The 23121-nt window shown below is 36.6% G+C and overlaps 1 protein-coding gene across 1 annotated transcript; it reads left to right on the forward strand.

Moving 5' to 3' along the window:
• Nucleotides 1–10739: 10739 nt before the first annotated feature.
• Nucleotides 10740–14347, forward strand: LOC149208130 (pentatricopeptide repeat-containing protein At3g26782, mitochondrial-like). Its single transcript, XM_089395935.1, has 2 exons — nucleotides 10740–12327; nucleotides 12496–14347. Exons 1-2 carry the CDS (start codon nucleotides 11544–11546, stop codon nucleotides 13995–13997), a joined length of 2286 nt encoding a protein of 761 aa, XP_089252061.1. The 5' UTR covers nucleotides 10740–11543; the 3' UTR covers nucleotides 13998–14347.
• The last annotated feature ends 8774 nt before the right edge of the window (nucleotides 14348–23121 follow it).

Genomic DNA, 23121 nt, shown 5'->3' on the forward strand with positions numbered 1-23121 from the left:
GGGGTGGCTAGTTGTAGCAAGATTTTGTGCAATTGAGCCTACGGTTGGGTGGAGAGTTGTCCCCAAGACTTTGTTGCAGTTAGCAGAATTCAACTAACGTTCAACTAGTGTTCCACAGGTAAGTTTTCTATACTCACATTTTCTTTTGAAATTTAATGTTAACTAGTTGATAAATTGCGTGTTGATTATAAATCGCTTGATTAATCTAATTAATTACGTGTTGTTATTTCGGGGCTATTACATATCTCATGCTGAATTCCCCTCTTGGGAGGTAACCCATTCGGTTCCTGAATCATCTCGCCATGCTTTCTTACCACATCAAACAAATCAGATTTTAAATTGTCATCACAACCTTCAAAATGTTCATAATCAACATCATTATTTTTCTTGATCATGAGAATCACAAAAAATTTACTTGCCTTTACTAGTCTCTTCATCTGCCCCGCATTAACCAAAGAAATGTTTAATTTTTTGCGATGGGCTCTCACAATATACTCCACTCCATCCTTGAGCAACATATATTTGTTCTCATGGAAATAAAATAATTCTTTCCTATCATACAAATAAGGACTTCCCAAAATGATTCCTGAGATGTCAAGTGGAACTACATCTAACTCAACTTCATCAATGAATTTTTCAGTAATGGAAAACCTGAATAAACATTTCCTTGTAACCTGCAGATTTGCGTTATTGACTATCCAACCCAAGGGATATGGCTTATGATGAGGTACAGTTTCAAGGTTAAGATTTTTTACCAAGTCTTCTAAAATTAAGTTTGATTGTGACCCACTATCAAATAATGCATCAATATTTGTATGATTTGAAATTACCCTTACATGGAACAACTCTATTCTTGATTCTTCATTTGGAGTGTTGTTGTGACTATGTGAGGAACTAGTGCTTGCAACAACTTCTTTTCCTTTTGTGACCATGGCTAAAATTTTGGTCTCATCACTAGAATTTGATCTAAGATCATGTTGTGTGGTAGTAGTCATCTTTTGTTTTCCCTTATTATTTGGTTTCTTAGGCCTTAGTTCAGGATTTAATTTCCAACAATGGGTTTCATTATGCCCTGCTTTGGAACAATGTTGGCATATAGTTTTCTCCCCTTCTTTCTTCACACTTGCATTCTTCTTTCCCTTCCATTTTCCACCCTTCTCTTTCTCCTTACCCTTGAATGGCTTCTTCTTACAACCCTCTTCCTGAATGTTCTTTCCTCTTGCTTCAAGGTGTGTGGCTTGCACACATATGCTTGGATTGAACATAAGGATAGTATGTTTTAAGTAGGAATGTAAACCCCCAATATATTTCAACAGTGTATCTTGGGAATTCAAATTTACTCCTAACAAAAAAAACCCTTTTCCTAAATTCATGGGTATAGTCTTGAACTGTTTGGCCCTTGAGTTGCCTAAATTTTGCTAACTCATAATGGATTTTTGCATATAGGCTAAAGGATAAATTGTCTTTTAATTGCATAAACAAATTCAACCCAAGAAATGGATATCTTACCATGAATTCACATTTCCTCTTGGGTATTTTCTTCCCACGAGACTAGTGCTGCTCCTTCTAGCCTCAATGAAGCCAACTAGATCTTTATATCATCTTCTTGAAGGTTCTGAATTCTGAAATAAACCTCCAATTATCAAATCCAATTGTCTAACTTTTCTGCATTCACCTCACCATTGTACATGGGAAGTTCAAACTTAATGTCCAATTTGAGTAAGGGAGTTTTTTCCTTTGGGGTTTTTGAATGAGTATGAACAATTTTTGTGGTGGAAGTGGAAGATGATGATGTTTGAGATGTTGAGGATGATGAAGATGATGAGGAAGATGATGAAGGTGGTGGAGATGGAGGAGGATTTCCACCATTACCCTTTGAATACTTCTTTTCATGTTTTTTATCTCCTGAGCTTCCCTCTCCATGTGGAGGCTTAGAACTCTCTCTAGCCATTCTAGTATTTCTCTCTTCATAGAGGACTATAACCATGTCGGTTAAGTCATAGAAAGATTTCTTGAATGCTTCCTCTTTTGAAAGACCTTCAGTCTCTCTTGCTCCAAACATGATGGCTTTGGATTCAAGCTCAGCTTCTGGTACTGCTTGTACCTCCTCAATCTCAATTGAAGGTAAAACTTGAGGTGTTTCAAGTGCAGCTAGGATTGGAACTTTGGGTGGATATTGTGGCCTTGTGGCTCTCCTTCTTCTGGGAATTACCTCAGGAGTTGCAACCAATAATTTCCCTTCTCCTCTCTGCAACTTTAACCTTGTAAGCATCACAAATTTGCAACCATTAAAACCCTACTTGCACAAAACTCAAGCAATCAAGCAAATAACCTTTGCTCTGATACCAACTTGATATGTTGTTGAATGTTAGTTTTGTTGTGCTAATTTCAACTTCATATTTAAAAAAAAATGCTTATCTTTTGCTTCATGTGCATAGGTTCCCTTATGGTGTTTGTGAATGAAAACATGTAAATTTGGTCAAGTTTTATGTTAAGTTCATGAGAAAAATAACATGAAAGTAAAGTGTTGAACAAAAACAAACAAATGTACAGCAAACCATCAAAATGAACACTTAACACAGTGTTTTGATGAAGGAGTTCACCCCTCCTGGGCTACATCTCCTTGGTCCAGCTTCCATGGCTTGGGCCTCTGTATTAGCTCAATAATGGAAAAAGTGTTGTTTACAATGCTCTACTTCTCCTGAAACCTGCTTCAATGTGCTCAGAACATCAAAATCATCTAGGAACACCTTTTCTTGATCCCAATTTGGTCGAATTTTGCAAAAGTTATGGCAAAAACTGTTTCTCCTAGTAAACCTCCACTAAAACTGGAGGAACTCCAGTAAACTCCACTAAAACTGGAGTCACCGGTGAATTTGGAGGGATTGTCGAATATCCTGCCAAAATAACCACAGGTTAATTAAATTTTAAGCAGAGATTAATTAATGTTAAACCTGTAATTAGTGCTAATACCGCACGACTAACCTCTAGACTCCGATTATCGTGGTAGAGGTCACATGTGCAGTAAATGCCAATGGTTACGCTGGCGTTTTTTGGTTAACCATAACTGTTAGCCACTAGCTGTTATGGTGTGTTCACATGGGAGGGGTTGGCTCCCTCCTAACCCCCAACCGCCAACATATATGACTTCAAATATATATGGTGAGTATAGTATAATAAGAACCAAGCTTGCGGTGTAGTGGTATGGCAAGAGGTTTGCTCGGGCAAGGTCGCAGGTTTGACTCCACCGAACTACCCATAAATTTTACTCCAGCACGCCGATGAACCGACCTTTGGGGAGGGACACGTGGCGGCCTCTGGTCTTGCCACTTGTCTCCTCGTCATTGGTCCATCATAAACCAATAAAAACGAGCCAAATCACCACACTATTAACTAACCACAATTTGACACTTGGAGAAACCTTATTGGCCCTTGACCATCTTACTGACCTGCCCAGTCACCTGCCATGTCATAAGTACGGACTGCTGACTGTGCAATGACTGTACATTCTTTTTTAAAAATTCCTCTGTTTGGCAAAGTGGATAGAATGCGATATCTTCCTCGTATGAGCTCGGTTTTCAGTGAAACAAGTTGCGTTGAGATCATATCGCTGAGATGGATGTGTTCGTTTGGGTTTCAAGTGATTCTGAGAATTTTGATTTTTGAGCTAAATACTTAGCACCTGATCATTTTCCCTCTTGCTTAAAGCTCAATATTGATTGAGAGAATCATAGTAGTTGAAGAAGCCATCTTCCACAATTATGGGGGTTGGGTGGTGGTTGGGGAGTTCACTCAAAAATAAATGAGAGAAATAGGCAAGAGTACCCACCTCTATTTTGAGATTGAGTGACAAGCTACATGGGAAAATGAGGAAGGTTGTGGCATTGTGCATGCTTTCAAGGGGGTGCGAGGGAAAGGAGGGGGCGAGTGAGAGCTATTCTAGAGTAGAGATAAATGAGTGTAGAGAATGGAGGTTATTCTCACATGTAGAGACATCCACGTACGAAGAGAATTCTTGCTTGATTAATTCAAGTATTCTATACTTGACTATTTACATTGAATTTTAGCAAGAAACCTCTAAGAGCCTTAATGAGATGAGAGAACCATGATTTGATGTTCTTGGGTGATCATGAGAGGCATGAGGTGAGGAAATCATTCAGGGATTGCGTAACAATGAAGGGATTTCCTCATATGCTATGTAAGTTAACTAGGGGGCATCAGGTAATCATGGAGACCCTAGGCTCAGTGGGAAGGGGGAGTTACTCATCTATCTTATTCCTATGAGGATGGTTTATCTTAACTTAACCAATTTCTTGAATGTTTAAATAAGCTCCCCTTATGGTACCATGGATTGGCTAGGGGTGGCTAGTTGTAGAATGACATATGTCTAACTAAGCCTATGGTTAGGTGGAAAAAGGCTAGTCCCTAGTTAGTTTTTAGTTTGAAATTCAGATAAGTGTCTCTTCTATATCATGATATGTCTATTTATACATGCAAATAGTTTTTATTGCCTCTTTGGTTAAGTTGTAAAATGTCTACGCTATAAAAAATCTAATAGATGAGTAATTTTTTAATGCAAGTATATGAAATTGCGTGTTAAGTTGTGGAGATAATAAATTTAAATTTCATTTATGTGACTTATCCTACTAAATTATTGGCTTTTAGAATAGGTAGGATTTGTAAGTGATGATAGTTACATAGTGTTCTATGGAATGCACTGTTGCACTATTGTAGTGTTATTTTGCTTTTGCTTGGTTTATGTGTGAAGGAAGCACAAAATAATTATGTAATATAATGTTTTGTAAGAATATCTCCTATGCAATGGGAATGATGAATTATAGGGTCTAGCTAGGGAGCTATTGTAATTGTGTGATTGTTTGCATTAGAGTCTCTTGAGAGGAATGATATTCCTCACTACAACATCCTTCGATGGATGGAATCTAGTGTTGATTGACTTTTGCTTGAAAGACAATGAGTATTGTGTGTGTGTGTGTGTGTGTGTATTGGTCCACAACTAAATGAAAATGGTATAACTTGTAAATTGACCTTGGATAGGTATCTTAAAGGATGAGTTTATGTATTTTTGAGGAAATTTTGATAATTTGTGTAAGTGCCAATTAGTAATTAATAATTGACATACCAATTACTAATAATAATTAGTAATTAGTAGCCTAAGGGGCATAGAACAGAAATGACAAGGTGTTATGTTAATGCACTCTGTGATGTGAAGGTCACCGGTTCAAAAATCCATGGGAAAAAATCCAACCATGCTAAGGGATGGTGTGGCCCAAGACAGGTGCAATCACCAAGTGATTTTGATGGCTTAGATGCCCTTGGGTCACTACCACTCAAGCCACTGGTTAGGCATGCCAATCATCTGGGGGATCACATTACCTAGCAAACAGAAAAGAATAATTAGTAATTAGTAATTGTCACTTACACTAATAGCCTTCATTTTGCCATTCTGTGAATGCCTTTGGCATTAAGTTGAAGGCGTAAGTAGGTAGGGTAAGTGATGCCTGAGAATGTATTTTTGTATAGTATTTAGACTTATGTTGAGTAATGATTTGCAAGATTTTTCAAGGAAATCTTTTTTGGTATCCTGGAGTCCCTGATAATCCTAGTTCAATTTTAGAAGGGAATTTCCAAAGTGTTCAAACCATGAATCTTGGATGCATAGAAATCCATTTTATGATGCTTGAATGAGTCAATGTAGGCCTTTAATAGGTTATCAAACCTTGGTTATCCCTTAATAGAACATAGAAAATTTGGCATCAATTTGACTAAGTTTTGAAGTCTTCGAGAACTTGGGTAATTTCATGTGTCACTAAGGAAAAATCTTCTCAACCATCAAATAAATTTTAAGGAAAAATGATCACCAAAAAATAATGATGATGATGGTGATACACCACCAACAATAGATCTCAATGAAAGAGATATTATGGATCAACAAAAAAAGAAGATCATACTACTGCATTACCCAAAATAAGAGGTGGAGAAAAAAGTTAGTAAGAAGAAAATAAAGGAGATTGATGTGTTGGCAAGAAAGAAAGAAATTCTTGGTGATAAAAGGAATCATCAACACCAAGAGAAAAATTGAAGTCTTTGCAAAGCCCACATGTCAACTTATCAAAACATTGCAATCTTTTAGTTGATGACATGACCAACTACATGGTGTATCCTAACTAGTGTCACAACTCTTGAAAATCTTGGCTTCTATCCATTCATGTTCCATGTTGTCCTCCTTATCTTCTCTAATATTAAACGTTGATATTATTTAACCCTTGTTAGTTGTAATTGTTAACAATTCAATTATAAAATATGTCTTTCAAGCATTAACTATTTGTTTGAAAGATTTGAGAACCCAATATCCATAGAATTTTGAGATTTATCTACTAATCATTTGGATTGAAGAATGTTCTTCTCTTGTATTGATTCCGACAATTAAAAAAAAACTTATCTTTGTTCGAACTATAAATATATTTAACTTGTTTTACAATTATATTTCACAATTAAGTAGTGTTCATATTTTAGTATACCATGTTTTTACCTTTAATAATCACTTACATGTTTTCCCCAATATCCAAAAGATAGAAAATTACATGTTGTATCTGTTGATATATCATGCTGTAAAAGAGATTGCTGGAAGGTACATGCAATCATCAAGTATGTCTTATATGTATACTGTGTATATCAAAATAGTAAAACATGTAGACCATACGTCCATGTATATATCACCATACATACAAAAACTATATAAACATCACTGTCCAAAAAGTCAAAAACATTTGCTAATAAATAAAATTAGATTGTGAAGTGTCACTATGATGCATCAATATTTGAAAAAAGGTCTATAAATGGTCTATGGTAATATTGATAATGGTCCTGTCCATTATGCTCTGTCACATGCCAAGTACCAAAATCCTGTTGTGTGACTTCTTTGGATAACCTGTCAGAAAGTGAATTCCTCTCCCTATAAATGTGATGACAAGAAATGTAGTCAAAATGAGATTTTATCATGATAACTTCTTCCAATAAACTGTTGAGTGTGTGTGTGTGACATGTTGTGTGCTGATTAAACCAATCCACGACTACCTTTGAATCCCCATAGACATGTAATTGTCGATAACCTTTTTTAATAGAGAATAATATTAAAAGTTTTAAACTAGACAATTCTGCATAGTTGTTTGCACCTGACCCTGATTTCGTCTTTAGTTCAAAGTGATGTGTATTATTTTTATGAAGTACATCACCCCCGCCACACCTATTTTGTCGGGAAGCTCCGTCGAAATATGCCCAAGGCATGGATAGATCAATAACCTCCTATGTAATGGGACAATTTTGTTGGGGCTATTCCTCATCGGGCAAAAGATAATATATTGCAATAATTTGTGCATTAATTGCAATAGGCATAGAGGATACCTACTCGAAAATTTTAAACTATATTTTATTCTTTGAATATTTCAACTATACATATATAAAAGTTAATATTTATAATGTAAGTGATTATTTAGCCCCAAGGGTTAGCTCAATTGGTTGAGTCCCCATTGTTAAGTAGCTTGCCGATCTGGAGGTCACAGGGCCAATTCTCCTTGACGCCCTTCGGGTTAGGTCCTACTAGTCTGGATGATAGGCTTTAAAAGATTCCCTTCGAGGTTGATCTGCTGAGATTTTTCAAGGAAAAAAATGTAAGTGATTATTTAAGTTGTGCGGTGTGACTTAAATAATCACTTACATTATAAAGACCAACTTTTATATATGTATAGTTGAAATCTTAAAAGAATAAAATATAGTTTAACATTATTATTGATATAAAATTAATTATTGATGTTGATTTCACATTGATTTTATTTTAAGAAAATGTATTCCTTGTTTTAATTTCTTAATAAAAATTATTATTTATTTTAATTTTTCAAACATAAAAGAATTTAAACCAAGCACAAAATTTAAACCTAAAATGTCACATTTCCACTAGAATTTGATTTTTTTGTTTATAGTTTTTCTTGGAGCTACCACAACTACATTGATTGAAGTGACTCTATCCAATCACTTTTTTTAAGGAAAAAGAATCATATGTATTAATGAGGCAAGAATATATATGTAGTCCGCCTATCATATGTATTTTTAAGCTTGCCCTTCCAAACTTAAAAATGACTATTGTTTCCCTACCATCCCAAAACCAAAAACTCAAGGGAAAAACCCCCTGTATTCATAGTGTTTGCTCGACATGAAAAAACGAAAATGCATAGAAGGATCATAAAGCTAGAAACGCAGATTGGTTGCCATTGACTCAATCTCCTCATTATCAACAAATTCATGGAGATCAATTGAGTCAACTTGAAGTTTGAGGGCTTCCTTGGATAGACCATCCACTTCCACGTTGAGCTCAACCAAAATATGGCAAAAGCTAATGCGCTGAGAAGAATTTTGAACAACCCCGATGTTTGACAATAAGGTGTCCATGCCAATTATGTTATCTCTAGCCCTATGATTTTCCCAATCAATGACCAATTTTGAGTCGCCCATCCCTTGGAGACTCAAAACAGTTATTTTTTTTGGGCCACTTCCAACATAAATAAGACTGCAAACTCTGCTTAGTTATTTGATCCCCTATCTGGCGCATAATGAACATATAAGAAATGGGTGTGACTGAAGTACAATACCACTCTGGCGCCACACTGTGGAGGCTGACCCTGGTTGACACCATCGAATAATCCCCAGGGAGAGCCAAAATCAATTTCAGGCATACATGGGATCCTCAACTTGGGATGAGGAGTGTCTGCCTTGAATTCTTAAGCCAGGGCAACCACCTTTGCAGTGCACACATATAAAGAGATGAACTTATCTTGAAAGACAATGAGATTTTGGATCACCAAACATAAGCAATTAGCAAACAAGGCAAACTTTTGAATGAAGAAACCTACTTATCGTGCTACTACATTCTAAAGGCGTTAGAGAGTCAAGCCCATCCATTGAACCTTTGGATTAAAGGCTCTCTACAAAATCTGATAGACTTAAGAGATGTAACTACACCGTAGAAAAATGTGAGAGTGAGACTCTTCTTGAATTTTGCATAAGAAACATTGATTAGGATCAGACCAACCACATCTTCCAAGCTTGTCCAATTTGAATAATTTAACTTTTTCCAATCACCTTTTTTTTGTAAGCAAGTTGAGAACTTTATACAACTAAAAATGCTTTACATAGAGTACAAGATGAGGTGAGTTGTAGAGATTAGTGTTTAGATGAAGAGATGTCTGTAAAGTAATAAACGTGGTTTGAAATGAACTAGAGAGGGACCATTTGCCTATGAAAGGGAACTCATATGGTCCTTTGGAAAATGCAGAAGATAGTTTAAGAGAAAAATGAATATAGGCCATACAAAAATAATGCCTCAAGAAAATCTGAAACAACTATGTACGCTGAAGGAAGACAAAAACATATATTGCCTAATGAGGGACTTGGTCACGCTATTTACTTGCCCTTGGATCTTCTTGAGGCTGACATTGCTTGGCTTTAACCTTCTTCTCCTTCTCCAATGTGTCCAAATAGGAAAATGGATCATCATATCCTCGTGGGAACCAAGGAGGACACTCCCATTCGATCACACATCCATAAGAGGTTACGCCTTGTTGTGAGGATTCACCTTTGAAGACCTAGGCAATGTTGGCGGGAGGTTTTGACTGATTGTCAACTTTTGTCTTAGGCTTCTTGCTAGGTGTGGGACTGTAAACCTTTGGACCTTTGTCCTTTACGTGCACCATCGAAGGACTAGGGTGAGGAGGTGTGCCAAGCTGGTGTGAGGAATGCATATTTGCGGAGCTTTCCTTGGAACTGGTGGTTGCATGGGTTAGGGGGGATGAGAGGGAACTCGATGCCAGTTGACTTGGAGAGATTTCGCAATGAGAGATGAGTATTATTAAGATTGACGCTAACCTCTACCACTCTGCATTCGACTCCTCCTATGGCTTCTTTCATGGTCTAAAGGTAGCGCGCTAACAATTTCTCACTTCCCAGAGTTCGTCGCCCAAGCGCCATTGCTCTTTCGCCATTGTTGCAACCAAATGACAAATGTGGGTTGGGATATATTGGTTGAACAACTCTTCATCTTGACCATGCCATGGAGGGAGGGTGGATGCCCTCGTCCTCTTCCACCAAGTTGAGCTCTTCCACATTCTCGAACCATGTCTATTTGGCTAGAGCGATGGAGTCTAGAGGTTTTGATTGCAAATAAGATACCCCTCTTTTTGGAGCCTACCACCTACATGATAGAATGAAGGAGGGGAGGAAGGTGATGTAGCATAAACCAAAGTTAGAGCATGAATGACAATGTAAGGCAGATTGTGAGAGAGATTCTGAGAGAATGTTTCGAATGATCACAATTAATTGCACCTGAACCTCATTGATTAAACTCCATGGGGCATGACCACCACTCTTACTCACATTCAAATGTGAGCATGATGTCTATCATACATTTCCTGATAAAGCACTCTACTCAATGCTACACTTAATCCAAAGATTTCTAATCACCTTATTTTCTATGTATTTGACATTTTTCATATATATTTTAAATATAAATATATTTAAAACTCGTTAGATTGAGAGATTTGAGTTGCTAAGAATATTAAATATATTTCTAGATTAAAAATACATTTAAGCACAAAAAATTGTACCTTTAAAAAACCAAAGATCTAAAACAATTAGACTTATCCAAATGTTAAACCCAAACTCAGCTACCCAAAAAAACACTATCCTAAATTTTGTGTATCTCGCGGTCAAAGCTGCCGTTGATCTTTGCACAACCATAAATCTCCCCTGGAAAAAAACACTATCCTAAATTTTGTGTATCTCGTGTCAAAGCTGCCATTGATCTTCGCACAGCCATAAATCTCCCCTGGAATCATGCCATCAACCATCATGGGTTTGCGATTATTCAGATTGGGCGACAGCGAAGCAGTTAATTTTGTTAGAATCAGTCCAAAGACCATTAGCAGGTACGAATGGAGGTCGCTACTAATCTGATGAAGCGCCATAATCCTCTCTTAAATTCCTTTGCGAGACTGGATCCACACTCTTGACAATCTTTGTTACAGGAAAATATTCCTGTCGACATTTCGTCGTATACGACTTATTCGGGGTTCCAGATTCAAATAGTTTCCTGTGCTTATTCGAATATTCAAAACACTTTTCACGGGTGTTGGCTTGTGCTGTACACATTCGACTCTTCAAGCTCTTCCAATCGCTGCGCCAAGATGACTTCCAGGGTCAGTTTCAAGGTATTTTTGGAGACTTTTAAATATAGGGTTCCGTTTTTCGGGAAAAAGCTTTTCACCGATAGTTGACCACGGTGAGACATAGTTTCTACTTGCCTGCCTCACTGTATGTAATATTTAGAAGTCTAAACATGCATCCAACCTTACACCAAAAATTTGTACTGTTGTCTCCTATCTAACACTCATAATTTCTAGGACTGTAACAACCTAAACAAACCCTTTAAGTAATGGGCAAATCAAGGCCTTGACTCTGGCATCTTCAAATTTGCCATGTGTAAAATGGATCTGACTTCTTTTACCCCATCTTCTTTATCCATATTTCCATCTCCCTCTCTCAATGGAACTTCCTACTTTAAATACCATGGACATTCGCATCTCCATGTACCCTTGGTTTTAAATACCAATATTTATCATTTTTATTTATATGGCTGTAGTCCTATCGCCATCTCCCCCGTTTTTGCAGCAGAAATAAAACAGCTGCCGAGGAGTAGAGTGAATAAGAAGAGAGAAGTTTCGGCAAATTCCAATGCATGTGCCACCAAAAACCAATACACGCAATCCAATACACACAAACACAAACAGCCCAATGGTTTCTCATGGAAAGAGATGATCAGAGATCATGTAAAGAATGGTTTCTTCGACCAAGCGCTGAGGCTATATTATGAAATGCAACGCGAAGGCATAAAACCGGACAAGTCGGTACTTATTTATGTAATTAATGCATGTGGTAGCCTATCAGATCTGCAAGCGGGCAGGAAGATTCATGAATATGTCTTGGCAACAAGATTTAAATCCGATGTATTTGTGGGTACTGCGCTCACGTCAATGTATGTAAAGTGCGGGAGTTTAGAGATTGCACGCCAAGTGTTTGACAGAATGCCGAAACGAGATGTTGTGTCATGGAATGTACTCATTGCTGGTTATTGCCAGAATGACCATCCCCATGAGGCATTGGCATTCTTCAATGAAATGCTAGCCGAGGGAATAAAACCCAACTCAATCTCGCTGATTAGTGTTCTGCCTGCGTGTGTCGATTTATTGGCTCTAGAACAAGGTAAGCAGATCCACGCTTGTTTGATAAGAAGGGGAAGTGAATCTCATGTTGTTGTGGGCAGTGGACTTGTAGACATGTATGCCAAATGTGGGAATGTTAACGTTGCTTGTAAATTGTTTGAAAGAATGCCTGAAAAAAATGTTGTGTCATGGAACACAATCATTGCAGGTTATTGCCAAAATGGCTATGCTCACGCAGCACTCACATTCTTCGCTGAAATGCAAGTCCAGGGCATAAAGCCCGATTCAACCAGTGTGTCTAATGTTCTACCTGCGTGTGCCAATTTATTGGCTCTACAACAAGGTAAGCAGATCCACTGTTACTTAATAAGAAATGGATTTGAATCTGATGTTATTGTGGGCACTGCACTTGTAGACATGTATGCCAAATGCAGCAATATTAACATTGCCCGGAAATTGTTTGAAAGAATGCCTCAACGAAATGTTGTCTCATGGAATACAATCATTGCTGGTTATTCCCAGAATGGCCACCCTCATGAAGCGCTGACATCCGTCATTGATATGCAGGTCCACAATACAAAACCCAATGCAATTACAGTGGTTAGTGCCCTGCCTGTGTGTGCAGATTTATTGGCTTTTGAACAAGGCAAGCAAATCCATGGTTATGTAATAAGAAGTGGATTTGAATCTGATTTTGTTGTGGGCAGTGGGCTTGTGGACATGTATGCCAAATGTGGGCACATAGACATTGCTCGGCAAGTGTTTGACAAGATGCCCACAAGAAATGTGGTTTCATGGAATACAATGATTTTGGGGTATGGAATTCATGGGCATGGCAAAGTTGCTCTCGCCCTTTTTTCTCAAATGCAACAGACAGGCACAAAGCCGGATCATATCACCTTCATTGGTATTTTAACTGCCTGCTCTCATGCAGGGTTGGTAGACGAGGGCTGGCAGTACTTTAAGTGCATGAAATCAGATTATGGCCTTGAACCTAAGCTGGAGCATTATGCATGCTTGGTTGACCTTCTTGGGCGTGCTGGGCATCTAGATGAAGCACACGACATTATCAAAATGATGCCATTAAAGCCCGATTCTGTCATGTGGGGGGCTTTGCTTGGGGCATGTAAAATTCACAGCAATATCGAGCTTGGGGAGCAAGCAGCAAAACATCTTTTTCAATTAGAACCAAACAATGCTGGATATTATTTATTGTTGTCAAATATATATGCCAAGGCAGGCAGGTGGGAGGATGTAGCAAAGTTGAGGACAATAATGAGAGAGAAAGAAATGAAAAAACAACCGGGATATAGTTTTATTGAGGTAAATAGGGAGGTTCATACATTCCTTGTGGGAGACAGAAGCCATCCTCAATCTGAAAAAATTTATGCAGTGTTGGAAACCTTGTATGGAAAAATGAAAGAGGCAGGGTATGTGCCTAACACAAATTTTGTGCTGCAAGATGTGGAAGAGAACCGGAAGGAAGAGATGTTATGTAATCATAGTGAGAAGGTGGCCATTGCTTTTGGAGTGATGAAAACGAGACCGGGCACCCCCATCCGTATTATGAAGAACCTTCGTGTGTGTAATGACTGCCACATTGCCACTAAGTTCATCTCCAAGGTTGCTGGGAGAGAAATTATTGTGAGAGATAAAAACCGATTCCACCACTTTAAGGATGGATTGTGTTCTTGTAGAGATTACTGGTGATGCTAGTTGAACTGAGCAACCGAACAGGAAGTAAGCTTATGCTTTCAAACTAAAATGTTCATACTATTCCTTCGTTAAACAGAGTATAGTATCTATCTACAAATTGAGGGGCATTCTAACTTATATTGGGTAAATCTAGAAACGCACTCATATGAACTTGTGTCCAATTATGTTCACTGGGCAAGTCTCTTATGAACCTAAAGAATCTGCACAAAAAAAGTTTATATATAAGCAATTATATACTGAGGATTATAAACCTAATATCATTGTTTTGCAATATAGTCGTCTCATAGTCGCTGCCAAGAGTCCTCGAATTGCAGTGAAATCAAAGAACCATTATTGGAAATGGAAAATATGCATACATGCTTATAAGAAGATAGAAGGGACTATTCCATTGAGAGCATATATACATGGTGTCTCACGATCAAATTATGAAATTAAAAGGGACTGTTGCATTGAGAGAAATGAAATTATGTATATAAATATTACATTCTTACGGGCTCTTGTTCATGGTACTCAATGATCATTGTGCAACTTTTGTGTAGAGTTTGGTATGGCATTTGATTTATAATGTTTTTTTCTCCTATGTTGTAAGAGTGCTTGAATGTGGAAATGTTGGGAACTTGGGTATGGGAATGGCTAGAAGAAATTGATAGGAAATGGCTAATCGGAAGCGGTAATATTATATAATAATAAAAAAAAACATATTTTTTTTAATTATATAATTTATATAATAATCAAAATTAATATTGAATCAAAATATTCAAATATTAAAATCAATTTAAATATATAAATAATAAATATATAATCTTTTTTATAGATAAATATATTCCTTGGGTGTCTCTCTCATGAGTCTCTCCCTTTTATATATATAAAATGTCAAGTTCATTATCAATTCTCTGATACATGACCATGACCAATCTTTGAAACACTTTGGCTTAAAAATACAAAGGCACAATTTTACATATGTTTCTATAGTTATTCTTAAGAGGAAAAACAAAGCAACTCTAATGTTAAGCATTGATGGCCACATACAATATGCACACACAATCTTTGATATTTATTTTACTTAATCTAAATAGGAAAGAAAAATGCATCACCATGTCTATTAGAAAGTCAAACAAATGCCTCTTAATCACCATCACATTATTTATCATTTAATTATTAGCCATAAAATATTTATTAATTCAACTTTTATTTATAATCTACCATTGAAAAGAGGTTTTGAAATAAACAAGAAGAAAAAATGTGTGAACTGATTAATAAGCCAGTAAGTATCTAAATCTAGAATAAATCTTCAATGTTGTTTTTAAATTGACAATTTTCTCATTTTGGTTATGTTCTTCTCATTTTCATATTTTAGAAGGAGTGTGATATTCAATCCTTATTATCATTGATATTTTACCCCATGTTTTAAACTGCATTTATATTTATGGAGATATGTTGCATAGTGAAAATAAGGGAAGTTATTTTACTATATTGAAAATTTTTGACAATGGTTGTAGTAGGCCTTTTAGTACACATAACATAGATACAATTTTCCTTCTCCATTTTCTATCACTTTGTGAGTTATTTTAAATTGATACTCACAATGTCATTTGAGAAAGCAGATAATATGAGTATATTTAGATTGATATCTTAATAAAATATGGTTATAAATTGATAGCTTATGCTTAGACTTACAATCTTTTGATCCATCTTGATGTCTATTCAAAGCCTATAGAAGACATCTATACATTAGATTTAAACACATTAAACAAATATGTTAAAATTATAATTTTTAAATTATAAATTGCACAATTGGAAATACTTAGTTTTAAGTGTACAAATGTTTCCACTACAAAAAATTATGTAAAAACATTTGTGAATTACCAATTATATAAAATGCTAGCAAGACGAATAAAACAATAATATAATTAGCGAAATAAAGAAAACAAAAACATACAACAATAGTATGAATAATTAAATAACACAAGTACATATCACTCTTTGTTGTCATCACCCTGATTATCTTCCTTGCTTGACATGATGACATTTTTGTCCTCAAAAATATGTTCTGATCTATGGTCATGTCTTAATATGAACCACAGATCCCTACCCAAGACATATGGGTAAAAAAACACCTAGTTGTAGTGTTTTGGGAAAACATAAGGATCCCTAACTTCATGCCACCTCTTTCTAGAGTTGATAGATATCAACTCATCATTGCGATCTTCCTTTACATTATTTCAATCAAATGTGTCCCACCACTTGCACCTAAAAATAACACATTGCAATGAAGAGAACTCCACTTGAATGGTCTCTTGTATCTTTATGACGTAAGGTAATGTCCTCGATATTAGGTTTTGATCGTGGTGGCCAGCATGACTAGATTGGTCAAACTTGACTTCCACTCCATAGTATTGTGTCATGCATCCATCATTGACATACTCTGTGCGAAAATGATGTCCATATACCCAAATAGATGAGAACAAATGCACTTATAAAAAAGTGAAAAAATCACAGTGTCATGTGTCTAATAACCTGAACATAATTAAAAATATAAAATATAAATGTTACAATTCAAAGGTGCACTATAAAGTTAAATGTACATAAATAGATTATTACCGAGTTGCTGCACCCAATCCTTATGTTTAGCGCATCCTCCTCAGCACGTGAGTAACAACCATATACATCGTATTTCTGTCTGACTTGATTAGAAACCCAGCTGTTAGGGCATGTCATTTGCATATTTTCTTTTAAATGATCAGGATAAGGCATGCTTTTAACATTAAACCTTTTGATTTTTTTCCCGTCACTACCCCATTTCCTCCTCTCTTGTTCATACAATGTGACCCACCATGGTTGTATCACTTCCATATTGTAAAGAATGAATTTGTTGAAGGCTTTAACTTCTAAATTCACTGATGAAATCAAACCAAAATACATAATACATATGAGATCAAAATATGTATTAATATGAAGTTTAGTGTGAATAGTTAATGTGTACAAATTTGACAAATGATAAGCCACTTACTCTTTATCATGCGCCTCTTTCCATTTGTTTGGAGAATCTCTACTTCTCTTTTGTCTTCATCGTCCCAAATCGCCATACCCATTGTGTTGTCGATTTGCTTGATGTACTTGGCATAATAGAAAGACTAATATAATATATACCTATCTACCATAGAACCCTTTGGTTTTTCCCTTTGTTGAACAAAACCTTTCAATTTATTCATGTACCTATCTATGAAGAACATCCAATGCCAAGAAACCACCCCAACTAATTCAACCTCATCTACTAGGTGAATTAAAAGATGAACCTCCAAGTCCATGAAACTCGTATGCAGTTCCTTCTCAAAGAAACAAACAATCTAAGCTATCTCTTAATGCCAACATGGAACGCTTGCCATATGAATCTCCTTTGATGTGATCCAACATGCAAATGTAGATAATTTAGATATGACACATTGTAGGTCTTGGGGGATGATCTGAAATTGATTTCTAGTTAATGCTGTGCTAGTATCATTTCCAGATATAATTTTTTTTTTGCTTTGGTTTTCTTATCCATGAAGAGTTTATCCATGAGCATGTGATTGTCAATTCATTTAATTTGGTGAAATTTAGTGTTTTGCATGAACTTAAAAGCATGAATTTAAATGGCTAAAAAATAGCATAAAAAAACATAGCAAGCACAAATAACAGAGCTCAATACACAATTTTTTTTGAAGGAGTTCACCCCTCTTGGGCTACATCTCCTTGGTCCAACTTCATAGTGCGGGCCTTTGTATGAGCTTCAATAGTGCTTAAATTGCTGTTACATGCATCCAATTCTCTTGGAACTCATTCCAATGAGTTTAAGACATTCAAATCTACCAGAAATGACTATTTGTTTACTCAATTTGGTTACCAGCTGCTCTGGGAATGGCCTCCAACACTTGGTGGCCCTGGGCTTCAAAAATATTCAAGTTACCAAAAAGACTTGTAGATGACCTCTTCTGCCTCTGAAACCTGCTCCAATGAGTTCCCAGGATGTCAATTAACCAAAAATGATTATTTGTTTACTCAATTTGGTTACCAGCTACTCTGGTAATGGCCTCCAACACTTGGTGGCCCTGGGCTTCAAAAATCTTCAAGTGACCAAAAACACCTGTAGATGATATCTTCTGCCTCTGCAACCTACTCCAATGAGTTCCCAGCATGCCAATTAGCCAAAAATTACTATTCATTTTCGAAATTTGGCTGAGAATTGAGTAAGTTATGGCTCAATTTTTTTTTCCTAAAAAACATTCGCTAAATCTAGAGAGACTCTAGTTAAGTCTGCCAAGTTTAGTGGTGGTTTTGGATTTAGTGGCTCCGCCATAAATTTCGCCAACTTAATTACAGATTAATTAAATGCTAAACTGATTAGTGGCGCACTAATCCCACTTAGCAGTTGGCCCTTAGCTCCTAGTTCGGGTGCTTGGTCACATGGGGTGGGGGCTGGCCCTGCAGGGCTTCTTTTTTACCAAACTTTCAGAAGCTCTAACTTTTGCATACAATGTCAGTCTTTTGAACTGTTTACGGTGTTGGAATCCTGGAGATGAACTCTATCCATTCATTTAGTTCTGAAGAAATTCTGAACACTTTCATTGTTTTAGCTAAAATATTGATCCCTAATCATTCCTCCCCACTAGAAGCTCTTTGGACCCCAAAATCTCTCTTGATCACTGATTATGTTGATGAGGGGACTGTTCCCTCATCCTTCTAGTCTTTATCCATTGAAAATTTCCTAATTTCATCATTTGGAGCTTTTCAAAAAAAGTCAAAATTTTCCTTTATTCCGATGACCATCTATTGCTATCTTTGACACCGTCATGCTGCAATATTTCTGAATTTGCAGAACAACAATCTAATTTTGCAGAAAACATCTTGTTCCTACCTTGGTTAACAATCAAAGGAAACTTGGAATCTTTCTCACCTTGCACTTTGTCTCTATGGCGATTTTTCGCTGCTTTTGCATTGTACTTGAGTCAACTTTTGCCCAAGTTTCTTCGCCATTGTAATGTGCCTTTTGTAAACTAGCAATGAACATTTGTGAAACCCATGCCTTCTTTTCCAAGCTTTTTTGTCCTCTTCTCTTTGACCTTTGCAACTTCTTGCACCGGCACCTTGTTTTCAACACCGCTCAACACCAATGTTGGCCGCTGCAAATGTTTTTCACCTTCTTTCAAAGGCAACCTATTATCATTCTGAAACAACTCATTACAAATATAAGCATCTTTATGAAAAGTATGATTCAAAACATCTCTTTGTTTGATCATCAACAATGTCAATTTCTGACTTGCATTCACTAGCCTCTTCATTTGCCCTGCATTAACTAAAGAAATGTTCAGTTTCTTGCGATGAGCTCTCACAATATACTTCACCCCATCTTTAAGCAAATGATATTTGTGCTCATAGCGATGAAACACTGTTTTCCCATCATACAAATTTTTCCCCATCATACAAATATGGACTTCCCAAGATAATTCCAGAAATGTCAAGTGGAACCACGTCTAACTCGACTTCATCAACAAAGTTTGCAGTAATAGCAAATCTAAAAATGCATTTCCTTGAAACTTGTAAATTGACATCCTTAACTATCCAACCCAAAGGGTATGGTTTATGATGTGGTACGGTTTCAAGTTTAAGCTCTTTAACTAAGTCTTCTGAAATTAAGTTTGCTTGTGATCCACTATCAAAGAGTGCATCAATCTTGGTATGATTTGAGATTACTCTGACAGTGAACAACTCTTCCCTTTTGTTTTCATTTGGAGTGTTGTTGTGACTATATGAGGAACTAGCACTTTCAACATGTTGACCTTTCAAACCCATAGCTGTAATTTTTGTCTCATCTCCTAAATATGACCCTAAGTCTTTTTCAACTATAGCAGCAGTTTTTCCCTTCTCTTTGGCTTTCAATCTATATGGTCTTAATTTTGGATGAAGTTGCCAACAATGGTCTTCATCATGGCCAATCTTTGAACAATTTTTACATGTGAGTTTTTCCTTCTCTTTTTTTATACTTGCATTCTTCTTTCCCCTCCATTTTCCTCCCTTCTCTTTTCCCTTACCCTCACTTCACATTTCTCCTCTATGTTTTGTTTTCCCCTTGCCTCAAGATGTGTGGCTTGCACACATACTTCATCTAAGTTGCTTGGGTTAAACATAAAGATAGTATGCTGCAAATAGGAATGTAAACCTCCAATATATTTCAAGAGTGTATCTCATGAATTCAAGTTTACTCCCAACAATAAAGCCCTCTTCCTAAACTCTTGTGTATAATCTTGCACAGTTTGGCCTTTACGCTGCCTAAAATTCTGCCAACTCATAATGGATTTTTTCTTATAAGCTAAGGGATAAAACTGTCTTTTAATTGCAGAAACAAATTCAACCCAAGAAATGGATATCTTACCATGGATTCGCATTTCCTCTCGAGTCTTTGCTTCCCACCAAACTAGTGCAGCTCCTTCTAGCCTCAATGAAGCCAAATGGATCTTTATATCGTCTTCTTGAAGGTTCTGAATTTTGCAGTATACCTCCAATTGTCGAATCCAATTGTCTAACTTTTCTGCATTCACTTCTCCATTGTACATGGGAAGTTCGAATTTTATGTCCAATTTTAGTAATGGAGCTTTTCCTTTTGGGGTTTTGGAATGAGTATGGGCAATGGTGGTTGTGGAATATGATGTTGTGTGAGATGATGGAGATGATGAGGAATATGACGAGGATGGTGGAGATGGAGGTGCCTTTCCACCATTCCCTTTGGAATCCTTCTTCTCATCTTTTTTGTCCTCTGACCTTCCTTCTCCATTTGGAGGTTTAGAACTCTCTCCAACCATTCTGGTGTTCCTCTCTTCATAGAGGGCTTTAACCATGTTAGTCAAAGTATAGAAAGCTTTCTTGAATTCTTCCTCTTTTGAAGAGGGACCTTCATGTTCTCTTTCTCCAGACATAATGACTATGGATTCGAGCTCAGAAATTTGTATTGATTGTACCTCTTCAATCACTTCAGCATCTTCTGCAATCTGTGTCTCTTCTATCTCAATTGATGGAGATGAAACTTGAGGTGATTCAGGTGCTACCTTGAGTGGTCCTTTGGGTGATGATGATGCTTTCTCAGCCTTCTTCCTTCTTGTCCTAATCTCAGGACTAGCTATCTGTAGCTTCCCTTCTCCTCTCTGCAACTTCAACCTTGTAATTATAACAACAATTGCAACTATTAAACCCTTCAAGCAAATCAAGCAAGAAACCTTGTGATCTGATACCAAATTGACCTGAAATTGATTGCTAGTTAATGTTGTGCTAATATCATTTCTAGATATAAAATTTTCTTTGTTTTGGTTCGCTTATCCATAAAGAGTTTATCCATGAGCATGTGATTGTGAATTCATCTAACTTAGTGATATTTAGTGTTTGGCATGAACTTAAAAGCATGAATTTAAATTGCTAAACAACAACATATAAAAACACAGCAAGCACAAATAACAGAGCTCAATACAAAATTTTTTGTTGAAGGAGTTCACCCCTTTTGGGTTTCATCTCCTTGGTCCAACTTCATAGTGTGGGCCTTTGTATTAGGTTCAATAGTGTTCAAATTTCTGTTACATGCATCCAATGCTCTTGGAACCTGTTCCAATGATTTTAAAACATTCAAATCTATCAGAAATGACTATTTTTTTTACTCAATTTGGTTACTAGCTGCTCTGGGAATGACCTCCAACACTTGGTGGCCCTAGGCTTCAAAAATCTTCAAGTGACCAAAAACACCTGTAGATGACCTCTTCTGCCTCTGAAACATGCTCCAATGAGTTCCCAACATGCCAATTAGCCAAAAATGACTATTTTTTTACTCAATTTGGTTACCAGCTGCTCTGGTAATGGCCTCCAACACCTAGTGGCCCTAGGCTTCAAAAATATTCACGTGACCAAAAACACCTATAGATGACCTCTTCTGTCTCTGCAACTTGCTCCAATGAGTTTCTAGCATGCCAATTAGCTAAAAATAACTAGTCATTTTTGAAATTTGGTTGAGAATTGAGTAAGTTATGGTTCAAACAATTTTTCCTAGAAAACCTCCACTAAATATGGAGAGACTCTAGTTAAGTCTGCTAAGTTTGGTGGTGGTTCTGGATTTAGTGGCTCTGCCATAAATTTCGCCAACTTAATTATGAATTAATTAAATACTAAACTGATTAGTGGCACACTAATCCCACTTAACAGTTGGCCCCTAGCTCCTGGTTCATGCGCTTGGTCACATGGGGTGGGGGATGGCCCTGCGGGTCTTCTTTTTTACCAAACTTTCAGAAGCTCTAACTTTTGCATATGATGTTGGTGTTTCAAACCGTTTGCAGATTCGGAATCCTGGAGACAAACTCTATCCAATCATTCAGGTCTGAAGCAATTCTGAGCACTTTCATTTTTTTTAGCTAAAACACTGATCCTTGATCAGGGGAAGTCATGGTTCATACACCCAAACATGAGTAGAGGATAATGACACTGCACTGTAAATAGTACATTATACAAAAATTAATCATAAAATAACTCATTGCATAAAAATAAAAATAAAATAATAAAATCATGTTTTTGACATATGTACTCTTAGAAGGATCAAATGGTCATGTGATTTCAACCTCAACAAATGGTCTTCCATAGTGAATGAGCATCATAATGAAGACCCATATAAAAAAGGCACCTTCACACTCATTATAAATTCTTTTGATAAAAAAATATCATATTTCTTTAAAATCCATGTGACATCATCTTCTTTGAATGACAAAGAGGGACCAACCTCTCATTTAGTTTCTTGTCTTGGCTAATGTTTCTTTTTAGTTTTTTAAGAAATAAGATCTCTCCTAATAGGCATAGTGTCATTTTCTTTCAATGATATGTGCCTCCATAAAGAAGATGAAACATTTTTAAATATATGCATGGGATTTAGTAAGTGGGCAATCTTAAGATGCTCCCAATATGGGATCCCATAAAAGATAGATTTCCATTTCATCCCAATGGGAAATTTTTCAACACGCGTCTAAGAATTTTGTATCATTGAACATAGGCTCCCCATTTGAATCAATCATTTCTGCAAACTCTTTCTCCTTTTCTCTCTCATATGCTCTAAGCC

Source organism: Pinus tabuliformis, chromosome 1_2 (genome assembly GCF_031772625.1).
Source record: "Pinus tabuliformis cultivar Carrire ecotype Pingquan chromosome 1_2, CPIR1, whole genome shotgun sequence".
Lineage (NCBI taxonomy): Eukaryota > Viridiplantae > Streptophyta > Pinopsida > Pinales > Pinaceae > Pinus > Pinus tabuliformis.

Coding starts and splice junctions, on each gene's coding strand:
- LOC149208130 (XM_089395935.1), top strand. CDS start 11,544: ATGTGTAAAATGGATCTGACTTCTTTTACCCCATCTTCTTTATCCATA. Junction 12,328..12,495: donor TTTATTGGCTCTAGAACAAG/GTAAGCAGATCC, acceptor CAATCATTGCAG/GTTATTGCCAAAATGGCTAT.